The 27,473-nt window shown below is 42.0% G+C and overlaps 1 protein-coding gene across 1 annotated transcript in view; it reads left to right on the forward strand.

Annotated features, from left to right (window-relative positions):
• LOC106929235 (uncharacterized) overlaps window positions 1-27,473 on the forward strand; it is a 34,641-nt gene that overhangs the window by 5,047 nt on the left and 2,121 nt on the right. The window contains exons 2-10 of the mRNA XM_088009062.1: window positions 91-185; window positions 1,991-3,205; window positions 3,328-3,400; window positions 4,297-7,278; window positions 9,983-10,108; window positions 23,255-23,355; window positions 25,870-26,032; window positions 26,164-26,326; window positions 26,769-26,902. Coding sequence (XP_087865188.1) covers window positions 1,992-3,205; window positions 3,328-3,400; window positions 4,297-7,278; window positions 9,983-10,108; window positions 23,255-23,355; window positions 25,870-26,032; window positions 26,164-26,326; window positions 26,769-26,902 — 4,956 coding nt within the window. The 5' untranslated portion in view covers window positions 91-185; window position 1,991. The remainder of the gene's footprint in view (window positions 1-90; window positions 186-1,990; window positions 3,206-3,327; window positions 3,401-4,296; window positions 7,279-9,982; window positions 10,109-23,254; window positions 23,356-25,869; window positions 26,033-26,163; window positions 26,327-26,768; window positions 26,903-27,473) is intronic.

The following is a 27,473-nucleotide window of genomic DNA, read 5'->3' on the forward strand; positions in this document are numbered from 1 at the left end:
TTTTGTGGCTCTGCAGTGATTTTATTTTTTGTTCCTACTTTGTTGTCTTGACTAATGAAAAGCTTTTGTGCGTCTGTGTATTTCTCTTAGGCATCTTCAACCCGGTCCCCCTTGTGTGCTATGACATCGAGGCTTGGCTACAAGAAAGGCCCAAGCTCTTCCGCAGACGGTTAACATCTGCCAAGGTAGGCCACCGTGGTGGTGGGCTTGTTTGTCGCAACTCAAAGAATCTACAGAGTCTGTGCTACAAAGTCGACGAGCGCAGGAACATGTGGAACGCGTTATCAGATGTCAGAGCCTCTTAAAGGGCCGGGAAACGATATTCTGCGTTTCAGTTTTGGCTCACCTTGTCACTATGGCAACGATGGTAGATGAATTGTATGTAATCATTCATTTCAGTTATCCAATTGCTTCATTATCCTCAAATAAGGGTCAAAGGTCTAAAATGAGTGCGGAAGTTAATAAATGGTAGAGCCGGACGGTTCCCGGCAGCCTGCTGTTCCACGGAGTCCCTCATTCAGCGTAGAAGGCTCGACAGGCCTGAGTTACAAGGAAGGTAAACGGTGACATGTACCGCTGTCCACCCCCCGCCTGCTCCGGGATTCACCTCGGAGACGTGCGATCGTTACTCGTGATCGTTGTTGCACCAGTAATTCCAGCTTTGTGCTGCGGGTTTTGTTTTTTTTGTTTTGTTTTGGTTTTTTTTGCTTTTCTAGTCAAACAACAATAAGAATATGTTTGAAAAAACAAACAGAGGGACTTACTTTCTGGAGATGTGTCTGTACACGTATTGGTGCACAAGGAAGTGCAGATCCCACTTTAGGGTATGTGCAGTCAGGCAAGAAAATAAATAAATAAAAATGCACAAGTTACATGTAATTGTTATTAACCTTTGACTGTTTTCTGGTCTTTTTTTTTTTTTTTTAAGGTTGGAACATTTTCTGTCACACCATTTGTAAGATTTGTAACCTTTTTTTAATGAAATGCCTGAGAGAATTTTGCCACACTAGCGTCACTCCTCTATTCATCTTTCACTTGCAAGGAAAGTCATTGTTTAAAAGCCAGAAGGAGTGTCCTCCTGCTCTCATTAATGTAATGGTTTTTTGACTACAGTCGGCAAGACAAGCAGCAGACTCCAGAGTAGCCGACCAGGTCAATGATCCAGTTCATGGAATGTAATAATTGTTGACTTTGTTTTGGAAGAAGAAAAATAACAAACTATTGTTTGAATCTTGTTGTAGGGTTTAGTGTGTCTTACTGTGTCATTATCTAAGACAATGCATACATGTACAGCCTGTTTAGAGTTATTAAAGGAGTGTTTGATAAATTCACTTTTTTCTTTTTTTTAAATTTAATCTAAAATCTACTGTTTAATCAAATATAAGCTGATCATTTTCCCACTTCATAGATTAGCTCTCCTGGCTATAAAAGTATTAAATAAAACATCCTCCACTTTACTGCTGATAAAGATGTGTAAAACAACAGCAAAACTCTTAAAATTAGTACTTGTCATGAAAACATGACGATTAGCATGTTACCGTTTGCTTTAGATCTGATCAGTGAAATTAGGAGAGGTTATCTTAAAGACCAAGATCTTCAAAACTAGACGATATGAGAACATTGTTTAAATAATTTTCCTAACTTCTATTTAAAAACCTTTCTATGTGTCTTCATCAAGCATGTTCCTGAACAGACAATTGTCCAATGAATAAACAGAGCACCTTATAATCGTACTCCTTTATAGTAATTTTACATTCTTTATTGACCCTAAAAATAGCTGTTTTCCAGTCAGTAGCGACATCAACTCCAAATGTTTTAGCAGCTAGCATAGCGTTTACTGGTAGGTGGTAAACTATTTGCAACTCCGATGCAAGTGATCAGGAAAGCAGTTCTCGGGAAGCATAACAGCATTTGAAGATTGATTATTGTGCGATTTACAGGTAATAAGAAGCTCAAAAAGTCATTTTCTTTTTGTGTATGTGTTGTAAAGGATGGCTGCTCAGGTGGAGGTCCAGACCGGTGAGGTTGGGGGAACCGGGGCAGGAGGACGACTCCACCTCAGTCCCCTGACTGACTCCAGCAATAAGAACGCCATGGAGATGCCGTCTGTCGCGTCGGAATCCAACAAACCTGCCCCAAACCCTAAACCTCGGCTCACACCCAAGCCGTTCGCTGTGGAGAAAAACCCCACCATTAAGCCCATACTTGCCCCCAAACCCCGCCCAGAGCCCACTCGCATTTCTGGGTCCAAACCAGATCTGCCAAACACACCGAAACCAACAGCGAGGCTTGTGTCCACCAACCCCAACCGTCCTGCTGCTACTTCCTTCAGAACACCGAATTCATTGAAAACTGGCCAGACAACCAAGCCTGTGATCCAGCCTTTTAAACCGGTCCCTCCTCTTGATCCCGTGGAGCCCAGTAAATCAAGCCGCCCCATCCCGACCGTGAGGCAAAAACCTGCTGCGTCGAACTTGGCTTATTCCAAGAGTCTTAAAACATATTCGGCAGCTGAGTGGTCTGGAACCACTTCAGTCAAAAATGAGAGCGGTGAGAGTAAGGAAGGATCTATGACCAGAGCCAAATCGATGGAGTTTCTTGCTGCAGCAGGGCAGGACGAAGAAGCAAAAAACAAATCTCCTCCTGAAGCAGCCGTGCAACTGCGAACGCAGCCCAGGAGACCCAGACCCGTTTCAGCTATTTTTCCTGCTGCACCGGCTAAAACTGAGACACCCGTCCCCGCTCCTCGCTGGGTAGCGAGGCGACCCCTTTCAGCCGATCTCACGTCTAAGTTTGAGTCTATCGGTCTGTCTCTGCACCGGAAAAGCCCCAAAGCGGACACTCCACCGGATCAGGACCAAGAACAAGAGAAAACACCTCCAACCGCAACACCAGACAGTGCTGACGGCGTTGCTGATGAAACTCTCTCCAAGCAAAAAGTGGACGTAGCTGCTGCGAGGGACGGTGAGGACGTTAAGCCGGTGGCGAGCATCAAGTCTCGGATAAGTCTCCTCCTTGATGCATCGTCCTCTCCGAGCGCGACGGCTGATCCGCCCTCTCCGGTGCAGCCGGTTCCGGAGGCGGAATCGTCCATGGGCGTGAAGCAGCTCATCAAGCAGCTGACCGTGGATACCACGCCGAGTCCGATCCCCGCCGCGAAGCCGGTGATGAAGCCCCGCCCGTTGCCTCTGGACCTCACCAAAAAGTAAGAGCTCCGCTTATTCTCTTTCATCTGATTGTTTCTGTTCAGTGTTTTTTTGTGTGTGTGTGGGTGCATGAGTTCCATTGTCATGCATGCTTTTGTCTCGTATGATGTATGTTCATCAGGTTTTCATCCGAGCGCTCACCAGACCTTGAGGCAGCGGATCGACATGACGTCAGCAAAGAGTCTCAGAGAGGGGTAAGAGAGGGGCCGAGCTTTGCCGCATAGGGGTTCTCGTTTGGTCCGATGTATTTTTAGCAGACAAATGAGAACAGCAGTGAGAGGTGTTTTTACAGCTTAGTTTTAGGAAACACTTTTAGAGCCTATTGTGTGATGAATGTAAAGGAAAGGAGGAAATGGCAGGATAAAGGGTTTACCATTTGAAATCTGGACATGCAGTTGAGGTCAGGAGCTTATATGCATTCGCAATGACACAAATGCCATGGTATTTTGATTGCTCTTTACACCAGGGTAAATGATCATACAATATGTACTGCATAAGTTTGAATTTATTGTAGGTTTTTATGACCACACCCTTTGCATTAGTCATTATTCAGAACAATTGGAAAGTCCAAGGAACTCCTTTGAGGTCTGAATAAACCCCACAGCTGATATTGATTTGCACATAGGATCAGGAATAACTTCTAAGATCTGACAGATTAACTTAACTTTCTATGTGCATTTTTTCCTTCATGTGTTCAACAGATTCTCCATAACTTTACTTTAACAATGTTCATATCTGATAACAGGCATTGCAAGAGAAAATGTAGGTCACAAATGGATGAAAAAAAGTGAAACCGTAGACATTTAAATTTAATTCTTCCCTTTAAACGTTATTGTTGGAAGCTCATTTTAATAAGGCTTGGTTGCAGTTTCAGCGACTCATCCACTGTTCATAAGTTTGCATACGTAAAAGTGGGTTAAACACTTGACTTCCTATGTTGCATCTTATTCTGTTTGTCGTGTTCATTTCCTGGTTTAATGGTTGTTAAAGCTCCATTGCAGAGTTGTGTTTAAACCGTCTCTACTTCCTTTCTAAAGACTTTTGCAATACGGATAATCTAACTTGTGTGGATCTTCTCTCGTCTTCCCAGGCCGAGGAATCGACACCCACTCCCAACGACCACAAGATGTTCCTGGATTTCAAGGATTCCCCATCAGAGTCCAGAAAGGGCCTCACGCCTGAAGGGTCGGAAGCAGGACTGCCGTGGCCTCATCCCAAGGAAAGCGGTTCTGGTGCCGAGTTGCACACAGTGCGAGCTTCCTTGTTTGACAACATTGTGGAGAGGCAGAGTGTGTTCATGATGGACCAGGATGAATCACCCAAGGATGGTGGCGTGTTCTTCATGAGAGAAAATGAGGAGGAGGAAGAGGAGGAGGATGATGGATCCCTCGTCACAGCCACCTACAGGGAACCCGCGTCCCCCTCGGATCCGTTCCGGGTCTCACACGCCTTCGACACAGTCCAGGCGGCTGAAGAGAACCGAGCAGTGAGTGAGAGCGTCCCGGCGGCCCAGTGGGAAGACAAGGCCATGACCCTCCGCACCAGGCGCTCGGAACGAGCCAGGCCGGCCGCACAGGTGGGCGACCCACCGCCGCGGTACCTCAGAGTGGGGGCTTTGCACAAGTGGACTACCACCAGTTTCGATCAGGGGGAAGGTTTGCATAAAGGGATCCCGCAGGAATCGGAAAACGAGGGGCAAGTGGGTTCGGAGAAAGACCAGGATGTAGCCGCCCCTAAACGTTTAAAAATGCTGCAGGGAGAAGAGCCGCAGAAACCCAAGGCCACTTACTTTGCTTTGACTGGACAGATGCAAGATCCAGCATCGCCTGGAGGGGTGGGATCAAGCCTCTCTGGTGCCAATCTGCACTTCAATGATCTATCTGTGAGATCAGCTTTGGGGGGCTCACGGGGGCAAATCTATTCAGCCAGGAGGAACCCTTCTCTAGAAGAAGCGTTTGGGCAAATCTCCCCCACTCAAGAGAAGTTTGACGAACTAATGCAGAGGAACACCGTCCCGTCCATGGAGGTCAGCTCCCAGATGGAAGAACAAACCAAAGAGGATGTAATGGAATTAAAAAAGACAAAAGAGGAGCTCGAGCGAGAAAGACACCCGGCTAAGATGAATGAGCTCGAGAAGCAAGCACATGTAGACTTTGAAAGAATGAAGGAGTTGGAGAGGCAGCGAGAGTTCGAACGACAAAGGCAAAAAGCGTTTGAAAAGGAGAAGAGAGAACTTGAGGAGCAGCAGCAAAGACAAAAACTTGAGATGGAAAAACAGAAACGGCAAGAACTGGAGAGGGAGCGACAGCGGCAACTCCAGAAAGAAAAACAAGAACAAGAGAGGCAAAAAGAGATGGAGAGGCAGAAAGAAATGGATATGCAACAGCTAATCGAGTTAGAGAGGCAGAGTCGTAGAGAAAAGGCTGAGGAGGCCGAAAAATCGAGACAGATGGCGTTAGAGCAGGAAATGCTGAATATAAAAGAGCTTGAGAAAAGAGCTAAACAAAAGGAGAGGGAGACGGAGATAGAAAGGAAGAGAGAGCTGGAAAAACAGAGACAAAGGGAGATGGAAAGGGAGAAGAGAGAGCAAGACATGAAGAGACAGCAGTGGGAGATAGAGAGATTAAGAAAAGAACAGGAGAATGAAAGGAAGAGGAAAGAGGAGATAGAAAAACAGAAAGAGATGGAGAGACAGCAGCTAGTCGAGCTAGAGAAGCAGAGATCAAGAGAGAGGGCAGAGAAAGAGGCAGAGAGATTAAGGCAGATGGCTGTGGAGCAGGAAAGTCTGAGAATAAGGGAGCTTGAAAAAGAGAAAGAAAGACAGCGTGAGTTGGATATTAAGATGGAAAAGGAGAGGGAGCTGGAGAAACAGAGGCAGAAACAGCTGGACATGGAGAGAGCGCAGTTGGAGAATGAGAGGCTGAGACGAGAACAGGAGCAGGAAAGGAAGAAGAAGGAGCAATTGGAAAAGCTCAAAGAGATGGAGAAGCAGCAGCTAGTTGAGCTAGAGAAGCAGAGACTGAGAGAAAAGGAAGAGAGAGAGGCCGAAAAATTAAGACAGATGGGTTTGGAGCAGGAAGAGTTGAAGATAAAAGAGCTTGAGAAAGAGAAAGCGAAACAGAGGGAGTTGGAGATCGAGCGTCAGACGGAGATTGAGACGAGAGAGAGGGAGAAACGGAGGCAGAGAGAGGTGGAAAAGGAGAAGCAGAGGCAGCTGGACTTCGAGAGACAGCAGTTCGAGAACGAGCGGCTGAGACGAGAACAGGAGAAGGACCGGCAGAGGAAGGAGCTGGAGATAGAGAAACGTAAAGCAAAGGAGAAGATGGAAAAGGCGGAGGCGGAGAAAATGAGGCACATAGCCAAGCAACAAGAATCGGAGAGGCAGCGACTGAAGGAGAAGCAGAAGAAGGAGGAGCAGGAGAGGCTGTGGTTGGAGTCTTCCGCTCTGAAACCTAAAGTTCTGGACCTGGACTCTGTCCTCAGAAGTGACCCGCTGTCTCCAGTGTCTCCCCAGCACAGTGACGCCTCTCCACGGTGGAGGGAGCCATATAAACCTGTGATTCTTGACATCGACTCCTTTACATCTCACGCTCAAGGCTCACCAAACAAAGACTCGCTTCCTGCTTCTGGTATTCTGGGACTAGATGCTGATTTCGGGGTTTGGTTGCAGCCCGAAAGAGACGTCAGCTGGAAAGCTCCAGCACAGACTTCAGCAGGTTTCTCGAGTCCAGTGTGGACAACATCCCCTCAGGATCCATGGGAGCTGCGGCCCGTTGAGATGTCGGTGGACAAACCAGTGATGGAACCCAAGAGAGCGTCCAACAAGCTCAGCCCAGAACAACTTCTCCTCAAACAAGAGGAGAGGTATCCCAGCCCACAACGGCACAGGCCCGCTTTCCTGGATGAGCCCCTCTTCTTGTCTCCTCTTTCAGGGAAAGAGCCACAAACAAGGAACTCTCTTCATGATCTTTCCAATAGTAGCCTTGGAGAGCAGATCTGGATCCCAAGAGAGCCCCATCCTCCAAAAGAAAGGAGAGACGCCCACGGCCACAGGAGATCCCAGGGATCCCAGGTGAGAGAGATTAATCTGATCAGGCAGTGGCTACAGATGCAAGGTTTCCCCCAGAAAACTTGCTAAGCCCAGTGGTTGGGTGCTACGACAGTCATTCAATCAGTGGCTCGTCGTTGAGTTAAAAATCTTTAAAGTTGAAATATCACTTGAAATTTGAAAATATCACTTGATAATCGTATGTTGTTGAAAGATTGGAAGATTAACACCTGAACACCAACTATAAAGTCCTAAAAAATGCAAACATTTTAAAAAGACTTGAGTAAATAAGCAATGATTGGCCTGGTGGGGGAACAAATAAAGCCTGGTGCCCCGCCAGGCTTATAATACCCTGAGACAGACACTTTGTGAATAATCTTTGGGGTGAAATTCACTCAAATTTAAGTCATTGTCTTAGTTGATCTGTATCGCACATTTGATCTCTTAAGGTAGTTCAAAGTGTTTTATGCTCTAAAGACATATTACAGTAACCAAATGTGAAACAGGCAATATTTTTGTAAAATGCCATCATCATTCACCGACAATTTGGAAACTTCTTTAAAAGAAGATTAACTAGAACACATTCATCATCATCTCCCTCTTTTTTGCTTTCCTCTTAACTGTGTAGAAATTGGACAACAATTTCCATTTTCTTTAAAAGTAGATTTAGGTGCACCTGTTTGTTAAACTTGATAAAACACAGGAAGAGTAAAGAGTGATCCAACTTGTTACTGAGAGTAAACTAAAAAAAATTTGACCATAACAATCAACCAAAACAAAAGATTTAGTGAGCTGCATACCTTTCTTTCAACAAGGTAAGACAGGTACTTGAAGCGTTTTATCTTTTGGATCTTCACAGCTTTATGAATCCCTTTTTCTACAAAAAAGCAGATGACTGTTCATTTCCTTAAAGTATTGCATATTTGGTTTATTGTTGAACAGGTAAAAAAAAATAGGGCCAGAACTTTATCACATTAATTTTGATTAATTAATTACATAGGTTTTAATGTGTCAAAAAATTTGAACGCAATTAATCACATTTATTTACATACAAAGGTACAAAGGAACATTTGTATTTGTGCGTTTCTGGTAAACCCGTAAATCTGACACACATGCGATGATGAAGCTGCCTCTCTTTTCCCACTTTGGGTTCATTTTTGCTTGGAAAAAAACTATCTGATGCAGTTCTGGAAAAGATTATTGTTGTGTTCAAGTTGTGCACACAACTTGAAGACAACAAGTTGTGAAACTATTCAGACTATCACTCTGAATAGTTTCAGACTATCACTCCTCAGTGATAGTCTGAATAGTTTCACAACTTGAACATAACAAGTTGTATACCTTGTTATCACTATTCAGTGATAGTCTGAAACTATTTAGGCTATCACTGAAACTATTCAAGCCTAAAATAGCTTTTCAATGCAAAACGTTCTGCAGCAGCACAGACGTCCTCAATGCTAAAATCAGCCTCTATAGTCCACATTTCTAAAGAAGTTGCATGAATGATTAGGGGTTCCTGAAGCACTTGAAAGCTGAATAGGTATAACAGCACTTTGCACCAATCTGATGGTTGAATAAAAGATTAAAAACAATAAAGATATTTGTTGTTTAGCTCGTATGTCTATTTGTTCAGTAATATAGCAGCAAAAAGTGGGTTTTGATTGAAAACGTTTAACTCTCTTGCTACTGGACCTTTCTCTAGCACTTTTTCCTTCCACTCAACTTTCCATTAATGTGCTTTTTATAGTTGGTGAGCGGTCAGCTTCTTTGGCAATGCCCCTTTGTAGCTGAATCTCTTGGGGACTAGTTACCATTGCTGAATTAGTTACCACCAACATCAGCAGTCCTGCTGGCCGTTAGAGCTGAAATGATTAATTATGATGAATCAATTAATGAACTAATTCAGTAATCAAACAATTAACTGCCATATACAGACCCTGAAAAAAGGCCATTTGCTGAAAGAACAACATATTTACAGCAGTGATGAAGCCAAAACTGTACAAAACAACGTATATTTTTTTATTTAAGATATTAAAAAAAAATCAAAAATCACCAGATTAGCCCCTACTGCCAAATTGGTGTTAAGTCGAGCAGAAAGGGAAGAGCTTTGCAAATGCAGATGCGACCTTTGCTACTAATGATCAAGTGTTCACTAAAGGAATGCTTTGTTATTGCATTTTAGGCAATAAAATGTTTGTTTTCTTTTTTTAAAAAAAGGAATTAAATTTGTTATTTCCACATTTCAATGTATTTCCAATAGTGTAGTGTCATTTAAGTGCTTAAGTGAAAAATCTGCAAAATGTGCTATTTTTTTTTTTTTTTCCAATTACTCGTCAGAATAACTGATAAAACAATTGCTAAAATAATTGTTGGCTGCAACCCAATAGATCATAACGTAACATCCATGTTCTTATGTTATTTCCCAAGACTCTTAAATTTGGGTTTTCATTAGCTGTAAGCTATGATCTTCAATATTAGCAGGAATAAATACTTGAAATATGTCACTTTGTGTGTGTAACGATTCAGATTTATTAAATTAAAACACTTTGAATTACACCAATAGACCAGCTTTTTAATAAAACTCTATCATTTGATATAGAAAATATGACCACATGTTCATTTTAGCTTCTGGGTTTAATTGAGAAGCTGATTTATATTTATAGCTTCATAACATTCGAGCATCACAGATGATTTCAGGCCTTAACTGCAGTCCTTGTTTGGCCGTCAGGAGCTGAGTCGGATGCGCTCTCGGAGCATGTCGAGGAGATCAGCTCCTTCCAGCAGCGCCACGGAGGGAAGCCTCCTCAGGATGAGGAGTCGCAGCGCCCACCGAGAGCTGGACCATCACAGTTCGGTGAGTTACGCCTGAATTTAAAAACGGACGTATTTGAATGTGAGCACCGTCTCGAAGATCACTATTTTTAGCTCGCCAGATGTGAGCAATGCTTTTTTTGTTTGTTTAGTACAGTGTACCTTTGTGTTGTCTGAACACTAACGACAATAGTCAACGCAGGTTAATTGCTGCTAAATTTTGCCGAACCGATGACTAACGTCGCAGGCATCGCCCGCGCCTGTGACCCATTATGCTCTTGGCAAAAGTGGGTCAGGCGCATGTAGCGGCCTGTTCCTCCAGACTAAAACAGACAAATGATTATTAGCCGTATTTTATCAGCGCTAATTTAACAGGAAGCTGTCTGCAAACCTCTGAAGAGAAACGGCCAGTCACGATCATATGTCCTAAACACTTTGCTGTGAGCGTGTTCCCCTTCTGGTTCCACCTGTTTGACATCAAACCCTGTAGCTGCTTTTTTTTTCCTCATTTAGGTCTCGCATGAGTAAACAATAGCTGCTCAGTTGGAGCTGTTCTCATTACCTCCACACACGCATCAGTTGATTGAAGTGGTAGCCGGCTGTAGATGGCTGGGTTTAGTTTTGCTCTTTGATATCGACACTGTAATTGTAGGCTCAGAATGAAGGCCTCTAATGTACTGAGTTGCACAATGACACACAGCTGCGATCCAGACCTCTGGTCAAGTCAACAGCACCATCTAGTGGTTGTGGGTGGAATTAGCAGCTGACTGCTGAAGAATGGGATTAAGAGTTTATTGTAATAGTGATACAGGAATTTAGTTGGACAAAGTGTGCTGCTTGGATATTGGTAATTGCTAAACAAAACAAATATATTTGTTTTTATCTGGTGTATTTTAGCTGCATTAAAGGGATTTCTGTAGATGCTCCTGTCAGTCAGACCAAAATCTGAATTTTCTCTTGAACTGCTGCAGTTGGTGTTTGGCAGGTTAAATACTGAAAATAGATATGATCAGAGATTATTTTTAAAAACTAAAGAATTAGATCAGATTAAAATATAGATAAGGACAAAGAGCAAATACTTTGATGTGTTTAATAACTTTATTTCCTTTGTGTTTTGGTGGTTTTAAAACTACCATTTCTACTGAAGAACCTGCAATTTTACTCTTTTGTTTTTTTTTGTTTTTTTTTTAATCAATACCCGACGTCAGTATTTATCACAGAGTACTACAAAGTACTATAAGTAGTAATAATACAAGAATAAACTCATATTACCTGAGTGGTATTATTCAGGTAAGTCGTAATATAGTAGAATGAAGTTGTATTTTTTTTAAAAACACCTTTACAAAAAACAATAAATGAATGAATGTTGATTGTCTTGTGAAGTTATGCTTAAGTGTTGGTTTTACAAATGGGACATATTTAATTTGTTAACACATCAGCATCAAATTATTATCAGGACTTTGAAATAGTTGCGCATACTGCTGAGTTTATTTTGAAGAAAACTAAACAAACTGCTTACATCAGAACTTGATAACAATATCCAAGCTTTACTCTTACTAAAGCACAACTGTTTTCTAATCATTTTACAACTTTTTTCCGTCTTTATTCCGAAAATATTATACCTCGATTGTCATATTATGACTTTATTCTCGTAGTTTCAATAAAACAAACAAACAGAAAAAAATCTGGCCTTTTTTTTATTTAAAGACAAGCTCTTATTGACTTTTTCCAAACCCCACACTTAGCATATTTATTAGCTCCTACTATATATTATTAATCTTATTTTTACTAGCAGTACTAGTAATATTATCACCCATGAGGTCGGATGATTTTTTTTTTTTTAAATAATGTAGTCAGATGGGTTGCACGGTGACATCAGCTCTTTAAGTGTGGGTGCCTGAAGCTGGGAGTGCGGCAGAGCAGAGATGGACTCCGTGCTGAGAGTCCTCCTGTACGTGTGGTCTTGCTGTCTGAGTCCAGGCTCCCTCTGGGTAAGTCACTGATCGCTTCTCTTCTCTAAGGGGCTTCACTGAACACTTTTACACACTGGAAACTACCCTAAATGTGCGTCGGCCACTTCATATTGCTGGTGCCGTTGTTGGCTTGAGTTTGTGGCTGAGATTGTGCTGAGTGTTGAGGTCAGGAGACTGAAAGCAGTGAGAGCAGCTGTGAGTCACCGCCAAGAGGATGATGTCATCAGGAGGACGAGAAACACTGAAATTGAAAGTTGGCTGTGTGGATGTTACACCCAAAGAAGTTTAATATTTAAGCTAGAAATCTTTGCTGATCTGTCATTTAAATCTAACACATAGATCAGAGATGCAGTGATCACAATGTTTTTTGTTTTGTTTTTGTTTTTATTATTCTGTAAAGGTTTATACTGCTTATGATAATTGCTGGATTCCCATGCAGTCTTGAAAGCTATAGAAGTATTTTTTTTTGTTTTGATTTTACTGCTCTGGATATGTGTGGAAAAAGAAAAAGAAAATTTAAATTGAAAATATTAGATTTTCCAGACTTTTGTCCTTATTCTATTATCACAAAGAAACATACCAGAAGTATGGCCTTACAAAAAATGAAAGTTATATTTAGATATTGAAACTTTTTTGTCCAACATGTTGATCAGAAATAAATGCACACTCATTTGGCAATGAACATTATTTTACTACTTTTTTGGGCTTTGCAAAAATAGTTAGAGTTGACATTTTAAATTGTCTTTAACATGTTAACGATGGTTTGCACAGATAGCAGTGCTAACTAGAGGATGCTGTCTTTGTGTGTATATCGTAGAGCAGTGGTTCTTAACCTTTTTTGAGGTACCGAACCCACCAGTTTTATATGCGCATTCACTGAACCCTTCTGTAATGATAAATATGATCCCCCCACCAAATTCAAGACATTCAAGATCACCAAGTCTTCTTAAAATGTAGAGTCTCTGAGAACAGTTCTTCAAAATACAGTCTGTGTTTTCAGCAAAGTTGAGCTGACTGTCCTGGAACGACCCAAGGTATTTAACATTTGCGACAGTTTCAACAGGTTGGCCATCGAGAGAAACTGGAACCACTTTAAGGTCTTGTTTAGATTATTTAATTAGCTCTACATTCTTAAGAGAATGAAAAATTAATAATAGATAAAGACTTTGCGGTATTCTGATTTAGTAATGTAATTAATTGTGTTACCACCCCCACGCCACTAGAGGCAGTACCAACCCCGAAAAGGTGCGACTAAGGAGCAGATTTAGAAGTACACCGAAAGCTACAGAATTTGGTAAAAACAGTGAGCTTTGCTGAAGGAATTAAAGACACAAGTTCAAATCCATGCTGAGAGTGGAGCTCCTTCAATCAGTGCTCCTCTGCAGCTCTGATTGGCTAAGCAATGTAACGTGATCCTCTGCAGCAAGTGATGGCAAAGCGGGGCGTCATCATGACTTTACACAAGTGTGTCTTTACCTCCGCAGCAGAGTCTCCGCTGAACCCCTGGGGTTCGATCGAACCCAGGTTAAGAACCACTGTCCTAGAGAATATCTCTGATTTCCAGGCTCCAAAGGACGTAGCAGAAGAGTTTTGCTGCGATGCATTCAGCCTTCCTGTTACCTGATTTGTCTTGATTTCTCTCACCCTGAAGAAACCGCAAACATGTTATAAGACAGTATTTCCTTTTCCTTTTTTCCATTTTCAAATGTTTGTATTATTATTATTTTGACTTTATATTTATTGGTAGTGTTTTGCTTCACAGTTGTGATAATAAAAAAATTCTGGTTATAAAAGCAGCTATGCAGCTTTTAGAGCTGTTAGTTTATGTTTTTGTAAACTGAGAACCATTACAGGTCACTTTCTTGAAGGAAAGCACTTCAGAGAAATCTGGTTTCCTGCAGAGGGCATATGTCGAGCTTTTAGAAGCTCTGCTGCTCCCGTTTGTTCAGAGGTTAACTCTGTTAGGTGGACTCGCCCTCTCTGGTTTTATGCACCGCAGCAGCAGCAGCCAGCTGCTCATTGGCAGATGCTCCTTGTCAGGAGGGTTTGTTCGAATGTTTGCATGAGTTTTGACTCCGACTCGCGAGTTAAACAAACATTACTTGCCCTTGGCGATCTTGCCTTTTGTCTGTGTTGTGCTGTCAAACTGGTTGAGCAAAAAGACAAAGAAAAAAAATCAAATCTCCTTTTCATTCTTCACTTTTCAATCTCTTGCCTTCATTTGTGTAAATCTTCATATTTTCTTTTAGTGATCAGGTTTTACCACCATTCTTTTTTCCTTTTTATTAATCAACTTTTTCCTCTGCTTTCTAATGTTGCCATAATGAAGTCACATGTAGATCATTATCTCTGTTTCATCCTATGTCTGGCTGTTTCCCTTCATTTGACTGCTGCTGAACCCAAGCAGAGTGGCTGAGCACCGCAGAACATATATCACCTCCTCCTCCCCCTCCTGCTCTGAATCAAGGACCTCCCATTCTCTCCCTCTCTCGCTCTCTGAATCCGATCCACACTCCCTCTCTCCACCCAGTTTCTCCTTGACGGTGAGTCCTGCAACAATCGGCACAGTGAGCAGGAAACATTGATGCGTTTTTCCTCTCACCTGCCTGTACCTGCCTGCAGAGTAAGTCAAGAGGGGAGCTAAAAGAAGAAGCCGTTCTTTTTTTTTTTTCGATCGGACTTCAACTCTGTTTGCACTCTTTCCTGCTTTACCCGCAGTGGATGCCCTCTGGTTTTCCCCCTGTGGAATACGAATGACTACAGCAGCTTTTCCTTTCGCCACCAGCTGTCTTGCTCAGTTTCTCTACGCAGCTTACATTAGCACTTTGAGGATGTAGCCTTGCCAATTGGACAGATTTTTCAACTTTGACTTTTTGGGGAGGATAAATAGATCAGTACCACCTCTGGGTAATCATTCGGTCAGTCAAAATTAAGAGCAGTCGCAGCTGCAGGATCATCACGGTTGTTACAGAGAGTTCAGTCAAAGAAAAGGAATCTATCTGACAATGCCTCGGTAGTTTACTTTGCGCGGTGAAGCCATGTCTTAGAAACCTGTTGGGGGACATTGAAGCAGTTGTTCCAGGGCGATCCCACAGAGCAGTGCCCTTCATAACCACTTCAAAGTTCTGGCCCTGACTAACCTTTAAATGCTCATCTGGGTGCTGTGCCAAGCACATCATACCGAGCGTTGAAATAGACGTTAGAGAACTCTGCAAATTCACTCGGGGCAGACGGCGTGGAGCCTGGACAGCGATGAGTTGAAACTGGAGTCCTGATGGCTCCGGTGGGACTAGACTGTGAAGAGGCCTCGTAGAAGTCAAACAGGGGAGTGTCTCAATCCTACAACGGTCGCGGACCGACTCGCTCTATCTCCACTGCATCCCCACTCGCCAGACGACCCCTCTTGTCGTTCCGTTACCTTCCCCGCTACTGCAGTGTCAACCCTGCAACATGCGTCAGTGAGCGCCGAGGACACCATCCGCCGGACTGCCATCTCCTCAGCGCGCCTCAGACTCTGATGACTCACAGCTCCTGCGGCAGCAGCAAGAGGCACGGTTCAGCTCACGGGTTCGGCTCGGACGCCACGGGCCGTGATGGAGTATCTCGGGGACAAGCTGTCGGTGGCTCACTCTCAGGTGTCGGGATGGATGGGGAACGTGCGGCGCTCCTTTCACGGAGCGCTCAACTTCCTCTCCGGCTCAGCGGAGAGGGAAGGCAGAGGGGAGGACTTAGCCGGGGGGTTCAAGAGGACCAACTCCCTGCGCTCCCTGGCCTCGCGTAGCAGGGAGTCCATCCGCAGGTTCTCGCTGCGCAGCCAGCAGCGTCTGTCCCTGCGCAGACGCACAGCGCCCAACACCCCAATCGCCGTAAGACCCCCACGCACACACACACACTCAGCTAGAACACAGAGAAGTTAACTTTTGGTTCCCGCTTAGAGTAAATGCTATGGAGGGCGTCAATGTGGCTCGCAGCTATTTAAATTAACGACATTTTGTCAATGTGACAGCAGTTGCACCTTCCCAGGCTTTTTTATCTTTCACTGAGCATGCCAAGAACTTTTACATCTGCTGTGATCTGCTCCACCCTTCTACTTGTCATCACATATTTCCTTTGCATCTGCTGCTTTCACTGCCTCTGGCTCTAACGAAACTTCATCTCTTTTTTACCACTTGGATTGTTGTCATACTTACAGACAGGGATGCACCGATTGCAGGTCTCCAGTCACTTGCCGATCATTGATTTTTAAAAAACCAACCTGCCGATTCCGATTTTGGCCAATACCAATGTTTTTGTCCTAAATGTTGCTAAATATAGCAAGAAAGTCACTGAGTTGGCAACAGTGGTGTGACTGTTGTTAACTGCGAATGTGCAGACATGACCCAGTGGGCAGGTCTATCAATCAAACCCCTTGGCCGATCACCGATCTCTCAAAATTAAGGAAATCAGGGCTGATTTATCTGCTGGTTTATTTATTGGTGCACCTCTACATACAAATGCACCGATCAGAGCTTTGTGTCCGATTTCAGATCTCTGAACTGCCGATACCAAATGTAGTCAGTGGTGGTTTTTGTTTAAAATTGGAACTATAGTCATTCTGCCCGTAGGGGTTAAAGGTTTTAATGCCATATTTTAGCATCTTATGTAAGCATTTAGCATAATTAAGCTAAATGCTTAATTATGCTAAATGCATAAATAGCATAATTATGCATTTAAAAGCAAGAATGCTTTTGCCAGATTGAAAGCAATTTTGATGATATTTACACCTTCCTGTTATTTGTGGAAGCATCAAGTTAGTTTGCTCCTTCGCCACTGAAACGTCCCAATGGCAGCCACAAATTGACGTCCAATGGCAGGAAACCGCTTTTTATAACAAATAAGCTGGTTCCACCACAAGAAATGTACAATAAGTCCAGCTCTCTCATTTTAAATAGTCTTTTACAGCTTCTGTGTCTTTAGACTTAATTTTTAAATACTTTGCTGATAGATTACATCAAGTCCTCCTTCCTTAGTAACAGTTTCCTCACAGAACAGTGGTAGTGTTTATATATGGGATGTTTATTGATTGTTTTTTTTATTTTATTTTTTTAGTTTATAACCAAATGGTCACCTGTTAGAGCTGGTCAAGCTAAAATAACATCCAATTTTGTTCACCAGACGATTTCCAGGTGCGTCTACTTAAAGTTCCCAGAAATATAAAATGTTGTATTTCGGGCTTTCCGTCCCTTGGTTTAATTTCAACTGTTCCCTTTGACTGGTCTGTTCGGTGGTATATTTAAGTGAAACTACTGCTCTGTATAAGCTGGCACCTATTTGTTCAACTGGTGCACAACCCAGTATGACTCACAGTTCCTAAAGATAAGTGGTGTTTCCATGGCTTAGTGTGGCTCTCAGTTATGTCTGCCGTGTCTTAGTTGGTTTTAGTCATGAACAGCTGTTATTGTTATCTCTGGCCAAAACTGAGCTCCCCATCAGCAAGTGGATAATTTGACAGGGCCAGAGATTCAAGCAAAGAAAAAATAATTGCTTACTTTTTGGAATGGATCCAATTGTAAGACTTTGAAGTCTTTTTCTTGTGTTTTATTCTGACGTTTTGTTTGGTATTAATTTAAAGAAAGGCCCTTTGGGTTGTCATAGTTACACTAACATCCCCCCAGGATTTTGGTATATGATTGATGTGACTTCTGTCTTGTTAGCACACTATAAAATATCAAGTATTTATGTCAGCCAAGCACTTTAACATGAGATAACCAGATTGGCATGTTGTGCTGTAGGATGCATGTCTGTACAAGTGGTAGCTGGTGGAAAACTCTAATTAAAGTCATGGAGCAGAGGAAATGTAGCTGTAGCTGGGTATGAAGAGTACAAACAGTGTTTAACCTCAAAGTGCAACTGGAAATTTGCAACAACTAATTATAGTTGGATTTAAAGGCTGTGACTGCATGTAAGGGAATGATGTGCTGTTCAGGCTAATCCTGACTATGTCACTTGTTAAATTTGGGAGCAGCATCAGGACTTTCAGGATTGTCTGAAAGTAAGTCCTGATCCGCAATCCTTAAAGTCTTTAAATTCATGTATCGAAAGTTATGGTCTTAAAATGTCTCAATTTCTTTTTTTTTTTTTAAAGTAAGTTAGTCTTAACTATATTAATAACAGGACTTAAACTTTGTCTTGGCAGGATTATGTAAATATTCTGTTGTTTTTTCTCACAGGGCTTTACTACCAGACTAAAGGTTAAAAGTCACCCTCAGACATCTTAATTGTGTTCTGTAACTTTAACATATGCTAACGTACCTTTGCTAGCTAGCTGGCTTTTTTTTATGTCTTTCTGTGTCATGGGTAAGTGCAAATTTTTTTCCAGTTGGTTGGATGACATTTGTACATTTCTTTGGCATTATAGGTCTTAAATTTGAGTTGGTGAAATCTGCAGAAACCCTGATGTGATGTATAATAGTTAGTAAGGGTACATAGATACGTTGGCCGCAGTACCTTTCATTTTGGGGAATTAGGTAATCGGTGAATATTTAAATGAGAAACCAATCTAATTGACTGATATTATCGATAGTCGCTCCACTTTTGCCAAGTTTGTGACTCGCTATATTTAGCAAACCATGATTGTCTGTCTAAGCTGACAAGGCGAGCATGCTTTACTTTTAAAGATATTGTAAAAATAAAAAATTTAAAGTCCTTTTCTTTGTCTTTCACTACACAAACATTCTCTACTTCCTGCAGGTCTACCACATAAAGTCCCAATAAAATATTAAGTTTGGCAATGTGACAAATTTTAAGAAAGAAAAAAAAGCAGTTCAAGGGCTTCAAGTCCTTCTCGCAGGGCGCTCTGCCTGCGCCTGTTCTGTCCCATCATAATCAATAACATCAGCTGCCGACTTCAGAACCTCCAAGTGACGAATATCTGATCTCAAACAACAGCTTTATTGGCAAAAACATGACGAACAAATCTCAGCCTGAAGCTAATCCTGTAGCTCGGGTCACCAAAAAACAAAAAGCTTAAGCCCAGTCAGGTTTTCACATTCTTGCCCTCTGTTCTTCCTAGATACTTTTCTCAACCCTCAGTCTTTGCCTGCACTCACCACTTGTGCTGTTCTTTCCTTTTTAACACAGTTCAGTGTCTTAATGTAACCTCTCCCGTCATGCAGCTAGAATGTCCATTTGTTGACGTGAGAGATTAGCTTTAGGGAGCGGTTGCTTAAATATGTGGATATTGATTACTCACTGAGCATATTTTCCAGATTTAGAGGAAGAGGGAATGGGGTGGTGGCTCACTACAAATACAGCTAAACGGCCTTTCACTACCTCTAATAGGCTTGCAGTATATGAGGGTCTGATGATCTATAATCTGGAGAAACTCGCTTGTGGCTCATTTAGAGTAGCTTTGGCTGCTTCACGGAAGCATAAACACCTCAGCAGATGTTTACAGTTTGCGTTACAAGCTCAGATTAAAAGACAGCACTCTTATCTAAAGCTAACACCCCTAACAGGTGCACACACATTCCTCGACAGTGTCATAAACTTGGCCTGGCGCTTGTATCGTCGGTGCCGTTTTCGTGTTGACACACGCATCTCCCTGCCGCTCTCCGCTCTCAGATTGAACATCACCGGTCGGGCGCTCGGCGGCAGCGCCCTTCCTTTTCAGATCAGCAGCTGCTTGTTTTCTCACTTTCTCATCGGCTGCCATTGCAGTCATTGGATTATCAAACAGAAGTTTCCAAGACCTTGTTCCTGCCCTTTCCTCTGCAGATTGTCAGTCGGACCTTGCCCGGTGATCGGCCCTTTCTCTCCTCCGTCCTTCCATTCATCCGCTCTTTGTCGAGCCATTTTCCTCGACACACCCTTCCTGTTCAGGGGAAGCTGAACATTGCTAATGTTATTAAGGAAAAGCCTTCCTACTGACAGCTGTAAGTCATTGCTGTTGGACATGTCGGTTCATCGGCCTCCCAGCGTGTTTGCGGATTGTTAAATGCAATAAAAATCTTGCTTTTGGGGGAGTTTGGCTAAGCTGTGGGCATGTAGATTAACACGGACTGCGCAGAAACGGCGTCTAGTTAAAGTTCATCACTAAGGCTATTCCAAAGATTTCTTTTTTTAAAGACAGCACATTAATTTTTTTTTCCTTTGGTCCTGATGTATTTCCTTTGGTCCTGATGTGTTCTTCTGTGTCATTGTCAAGCCCCTTTTGACAATGACTGACAAAAAGTGAAAGATTACAAATAAGCTGCTGTATAATGGAGCTTCTCTCCAACATGTTCCTGCAGAGGCAGAGCCCCAATGCTAAGCTGATCAGGTGTGGGTGTGCTGGGAGTGTTCAGGTTGAGTAACACGAACACACAGCAGTGGAATTTTTCTATCACTACATTTTTATGAGCTCTCGTTTAAAGTTTATTTTCCACCACTGATGGCAGACTAAAATCCTTGAAAATATGTTCTAAAAACAAGCCAGTCGCACCCAGAAGCGCAGCTCTGCCAGTTTCAGAGGCGTAAATGTGAAACATCGAGTGCAAAGAAGTATTTCTGGCCTTCATGGTGTAAAGTGATTTCACTTTGTCAGGTGTGCGTATGCCGGTGTAAATCTGTGAAGAGGAGTTCCTAAAACGCTTGTTAACACCCCTGGTTTAAAAAGAAAAAAAGTGTAAAAAATTTTTTAAAATGTTTTGTTTTATTCTAATTTCATAATGTCTAAAAAAAAAATTTGGGACGTATTTTCTCAGAGGGGGAGGAGTCGGTTGTTTATCGCCACTCTGTTTTGCAGTTTTATCGTTTCCTGCCAGGAAAGGTTTCACTCATTTAATAACATCCTGCGCCGCTGCTCTTTTTCTCACTATCTCTGAGCTGCTCATGCACCCTAAATTAACATTTCTCACAGTTATGCTTTGCCTCACACATTCCTTCTGCTTTTTTACCGTCTCCCTCACTCTTGTTTTGCAGTTTTCCTGTGTCTGTTCGCACGCTGGCAGAGAAAACAGGGCATGTATTCATGCGGCTCTCAGAAGGAGCTCTCTGATCTGCAATCGGCGGCCATTTGCCCCTCCTGGTCAAGGAGGCCGTGTGCGGCTGCAGATCCAGGTGTATCACCTTTCTCTGCCCAACCCTCTGGCTGCATCTGAGAGCAGAGGGATTAGCTATTGTTTCTTGCTTTCCTCTGTCTTTACGTGGGCTGGGGTTATTGGTTCATGTACGGGCGTGGCTCCGTGAGCTCTGTTTTGGGTTTGAGACAGTATGTCCTCTGTACCAGCTTCATTAAAAGAAGCATGGTTCAGTAGGCAGCAAACACTCACCCTCCCATCTGTCTTTTTGTCCCCTCTCTGGCCTGTCTCCATTAACTCGCCCCTCTGGCTGTCGCTATCTGCGTTTCCTCTGCAAACTCTTCGTTAGCAACATCAACTTTATCCTGGCCACCGCAAGAGCGCCACCTTTAAACACCTAAACACTTCGTTATTCAGAACTATTGTTGCTTCCTTTTTTGATAGACAAACAGAAGTTTGACCGTGCTTTAGCACCAAAAATGTAAACGCCACACAAGAGTTAGATTATTAACTGTGAAACAGGAATTTCGAGTTGTGTTTCTACAGATGGTCGTAAGTATTGGTTCAGGTTTGTCTCGCGCACCACAGCGTAAAAGATTGTTCATAATGAGTCAAATAAAAGAGCATTTCTGTACCCCGTCCAAGGGCATGCAGCGAGGTAAGCTAAGGTTTTAAAAAGTTAAGGTTTCAAAGTCTCAAATGTTTTCATACTGTTCTTATGGTTTCAAGCCTTTTTACTGAAATTGTAAATAAAGTGCCGGGTAGGGGCGTCCTGGTACAACTTTTTTACTTCCGATACCGATACTGTGGCTTTGAGTATCAGCAGATGCCGACACTGACCCGATGCAGTATCAGCAGGAATCATACATACTTTTATGACCTACTTGTAGTAGGTTATGTTAGAAAAGGCTTGATGAAGTGGTATTACACAAACTGAGAGCAATATAAGCTCTGCTGGATAGAAATGCTGGAGCAGAGATTGGAGATTTTAGATGTAGGCCGAAGTTCATTTTATGGCTCATATCGAATCCATTTCCGGTACCAACATCGGATCGTATATCGGGTAATGCAGTGTTGACCCTATTGGCTTGCAGCATAGACAAACTTGGCTAAACATAGGGGGCAGTGTAGCACAAAGCTGAAACCTGTCAGCCAATCACAGTCCTTCAAAACAACCACAACTTCCTGTCAGGAAATAAACATGGTGCTGGCAGGTCCATTTGTGTGAACAGATGCACAGGTTAAACTACTTTTAAATAGCGTATCATAATATAAAGTAAAACACAGGACACTTAGAAATCGTGTCAAAGCGAGTATGCAGCCATTTTGGCGCATTACCGTCATGCAGAGACTCCAAATCTCCGTCTTCCCATGCACACATGCAAACACCGACACAGTGTTTTCTCAGATCTCCACTTCAGTTGGAGTTTTTACAATAGTTTAGTGTTTAGTTTAGTTTTCATGTTGATGAAAGACCAAAACACATAAAAATGTCTTAGTTTTCTCAGGTATCCATGTATGGACTAGACCTAACGTGGCAGCAGTGGGATGACTGAATGTCTTATTGATTTTAAAACTATTACTTTTTAAAAATCCTGGTATATTTTTGTACTGATAACGAGGCTGTTCCTTTAAGTAACCAAATAATATCAGTTTGTCATACTTGTGTAATATTCTGGAAATAAGCAGTGCAAAACAACTGCTGTACCATGAGACAATAAAACGGAGCTATTTTCAGTCAAGGTTGTCGTGTTGTGAGAATCTCAGGCCAGGCCTTATGTAGTCTTTCAAATCCAGCAACCATGTGCCTTAAAAAAGACTCTAATTGTTTATTAGGAAGGCCTGATGACAGCTACGTCAGTCGCTGCTGGGCGCATTTAAAGAGACCCGGCAGCAGCTAAAATGGACAGTCAAAGTTAGTTTCGCCGAACTGCAAACCAGATCTTTGTCCGCTGTAAGTATAACTTTTTCCCACCGCAGAGCAAAGCTACGTTAGCCAACAACAGCACCCGTGCCACCAGCAGTAACCAAGACAACCAATCCGTTAAGATTATTCTTGGTTCTGCTCCCGAGTCGCAGCAACACGCCATGATGTGCGTTTCTGGAAGTCCACTTCCTCGGATCAGAACATCCGGCTCTAGCTCTCATTCATTTCATTCTTCTGTCTCTCGGCTCCAGGTGCAGCAGAAGCAGAGCAGCGAAGTGGACTCAGGAACTCCGGTTCGCGACACAGACAGTCAGTATGGGACCTGGGAAACAGGACTGCGCACCGACGACAGGTAACACACCCTGTTTGGATTCAGCAATACGAGTCATGGAGTAATTACTAAGCCTGTCACCATAAGCAATTAATCAATTAATCACATGATGAATTAAAATGAGCTCTGTTGTTTCCATTCTGATGATTTGATACTTTTTTTGAGGATTTTTTTTTTTTTAACAGAGGTTTCTTCATCCATTTTATTTGTGGTTTTTGTTGTAAGTAGTTTTTATTCTGTTTTGTTTTGGCTATTTAAAATATCTTCCAGTTCCAGTGTTATGGATTCTTTGCAAAATTAAAAGTTTATTTGTCTTTCAGAGGGCAGACTTGAATTATTATGACGTTATCAATACTTGAAAATGGTCTCAAAACAATAATCTTGTTTATTGCAATAACTTCAGGGATGATTTATTATCAAACTGTTATCCTGAGAGGAGTAGCAATTGCTTTTAAACCCTTTAAGGACAGAAGTGGAACAGAAGTGAAAGATTGGAGGATAAAACAGTTTTGTTAATATTTTTAAGCAAAGATACAATTATTATGGACTGTTATGTTATTATGTGACATTTTCAAATCCAGCATGTTCCATGATAGACATAAGTTGAAAGCTCAAAGTAGTAATAAAATGTTATATCTATTTTATACTTTTGCAGACTAACTGAACCACAAAAATGTCTCAATATGTTGTAAAAAATATTGTTATTCTGTAGATTCTATAGATTTTGGAGCATCAACTAAAATATGTCTGATTTTGCCTGGTTTTGGATGTAAATTCAGGCTCCTCCTTTTATACTCAATACTGATGCCCTTGTTTGTTTTAATGAATAAATTGGTTTATTTGGGATAATGTGTATGCTGGGTAATTTTCCCTGTTTTTCTTTGTTTTAGATAGATAGAACTTAAACACATCTGCATTTCTTTATATTTCCTACTTAATGTAATGAATCACCTCCAATCAATTCTATTGTTGTGTCCAGCTTTAGAAAACTTCCAGCCGTTTCTGTGAACGATGTTTATTCTGTACTGCATAATTTAGAGCAGCCTAGTTATGCCATTAATAAAACTTACACACAGAATGTTAAACTGTAACAAAAAGCCCAAACCTCAACTCAGACACTTTTGAATCAAAATACAAAATGACTGAAGTGATGTGATGCAACATCTTAAAACATGAAAATCTGCTTCATGTTTTTGTTTTTCAGCCCAGTTCTCTTTAGACCTTTTGCCTTTTAATCTGCTTGTATGCTTATTAGCGCTCTTGTAATTATTTTCTGTCATGACAACAGGAAGGATAATAGTTTATGGTGATAGTTTTCATCTGTTTAACTATTAACCCTCAGTGAACAAGTGTCTGCAATGTGTTTGGATCTGTAGCTGTTCAGTAGATGAGAAATAAAACCAGTTTCTGTTGGTAAACATCAGGATAATTAGTAATTACCTCATGTGTGGTAGAAGCCTGCCACCATGTGGATCAGTGCTGTCATGTTCAGGGGAACAATTTATGTAAGTTAATACACTTCAGTGACAGAAAATAAAACATTACTTTTATTAACCCTCATATTCAGCAGTGTTATATTTCTGTTATAAATCTCTGACCTCATCAGAACCCAGCAGAGTTACTTGATCAGCACTTCTAAGACAGAACCGTTATTCACATTTTGCACATTGCAACCATAAACTTTAATGTATTTAGTTGTGATTTTTTTTTTTGTGGTCAAGATCTTTAGGAATAAAATCCTGGAAAGTTTGGCTTATATTTTTATCCAGTCCTCCTGACACAATGCTGGGTAGAATCAAACCCATGTAAGTTTTTCCTGACATGGGTTTGAACATCTAGAGATTGACCGTCAGTTTGTCTCAGTCATCAAGTCTGGACTTTGACTGGGCCATTCTAACACATGGACACTCTTTAATCTCATTTTATTGTAGCTCTGGCTGAATGTTTAGGGATGTTATCTCGATGAAATGTGAACCTTTGTCGTCTCTAAGGATGCATTCGTATTACGCCTGCACCGTATTCAGGATCCTTGTATTCCTCTTTTCTAGGGTTGCACCAATAAATCAATTTCCTTAATTTTTGGAGATCGGCCAATACTTGGCAACTTTGTTGCTATGTTTGGCGACTTTTCAGACAAAAAAAAATCGGTATCGGCCAAAATCTGATCAGGTCGTTTAAAGATCGGCCAGAAAACTGCGATCAGTGCAACCCCGACTATTTTCTGCTTTTCTGTCTTTCTCACCTCTTCATATACTATGCCCATAAATTCACTTGTGCTCAGTGGGTCAGTGGGAGCATCTGCTACTGTGAAAGATTACATTAGCATGTAAAATCACTTTTTACTTTTCTAAAATGTATTTTTTTAGCATGTAGTTGCAGCTTGAAACAGTGTCCGTTGTCATAGGAATACGAGTTAAAATCTTAGCCTCTAAAAGTTTCCATCTCTACTATCCTGTGTAATTTTTTTTTGTGGTAAATTGAAAAACACAGCTATTTCCAGTAGTTTTTATAACCCAAATCTTTTATTTTTTGTAGCCTCACACCTGCCACTCCAAGTTCAGAAAGCAATCTCAGCCCCTCACCGAGGAAGCCCACTCCTCTGCCCTCCCCAGGCGATCAGACGTCTCAGTCAGAGACCACCACGACGGACGGCTCGTCTCCCTCCTCCTCTGAAAGCCAGCCACTTGATTTCCCCGATGTGAGTGCGAACGATCGTTTCCTAGCAAGATTCACATCACAGCTGCCTGTCTAATGTTTTTCACGACTGCAAAAGCACTTCTATTCTCAACTTCCCCCCCCCACACCCCAACTTATGACCCTGATAATCAGGTTCCAACAACTCGGCTGGATAACAGCGCCCTCCGCTCTCGAGTCCAGCTGGGGAAAAAACGAGCCCAGCGTGTCCGGCCGTCCAAGGCGACCCGGCCGAGCACGGCGGCGGCTCAGGGAGACGGTGGAGACGCTGACAGCTGGCTTTACAGAGACTCAACAGGTTAGGAAATAAATAAAAGCAAATGAAGCTGAGTTTTTGTTATAGTCGCAACTGTGGAAAAAAAGTCAACTGGAGCGTCCTTTGAAGTGGGATTTTCCATACAATATTGTCACAACATGGTGACAGTTTCAACAAACATGTAAAAAGTATATATTTTTTATAGAAGTTATACTGACACTACAGCTTTTCAGATCAGTGATGAGCAGGAAACTGCAATCAGGGCTCACAGCTTTCACTGGTTTACTGCTACCAATATTATTTATTTTATTTGTTATAAAGCTAACATAAAAATGATATGCGTTATAAAATTTATTTTAAAAAAAAAGAAGAAAAAAAAAGCAAAGTTTCTGATTTAGTGGAAAGGGATTGTTTTTGTCCTGCTCCAGTGACGGAGCCTTTTTAGTAGATGACGATCTGCTGATTGGTGCTTTGGTTCCGACAGAAGCAAAGGCGGAGATTAAAAACGACGACTCAGAGTCCGAGGAGCCAGCCAAGGGAGCCGAGTCGGGGCCCGCCGCTCCTCCTCAGCCACAGAGGGTCGCTCTGTTCCCAGGAGTCGACCCTTCTGCTTTAAAGGTGAGCCAGCAGAGCGGTGCAGTTTGTGACGCGTCTGTCATGCGTGGATCTAGACTGCCTCAGTGTCCTTCGGTCTGTGAAAAGCATTCAAACCACATGCTGTCTTTCATATGTTGTCATGTTACAACGATAAACACCAGTGGATGTTTTCAGTGGTAGACAAACACAAAGTTGTCAGACTGAAGAGAGCCTGTGAACTTCTGAAGTTTTAACCAGCAAATGTTTTTTTTTTTATCTAAATAGTCCTACTCTGACGCTACAAAAACACAAGTATTTTTAGTCTAGTTTCTAGTGCAAATATCTTGGTACACTTGAATCATTATTTCACTTATTACAAGATATTTTTCCCCTTGTTATAATTGAAATAATCTGCCAGTGGAATTATTACTTTTTCATCAATAATATTGACTTAAAACAAGTTTGTAAATCTTGCTGAAAAGTTACATGTAACTTTGCTACTTTTGTCTCATTTCAAGTGTATTCATATATTTGCACTAGAAAGACAAAAACCTTTGACACGGCGTGGCTAGAGAGTTTTTTCCTCCTCACAATGTTTTGCATGCAGGCCAAA

This window comes from Poecilia mexicana, unplaced genomic scaffold (assembly GCF_051168715.1).
Source record: "Poecilia mexicana isolate PSO_F unplaced genomic scaffold, ASM5116871v1 scaffold_9, whole genome shotgun sequence".
Classification (NCBI taxonomy): Eukaryota; Metazoa; Chordata; class Actinopteri; order Cyprinodontiformes; family Poeciliidae; genus Poecilia; species Poecilia mexicana.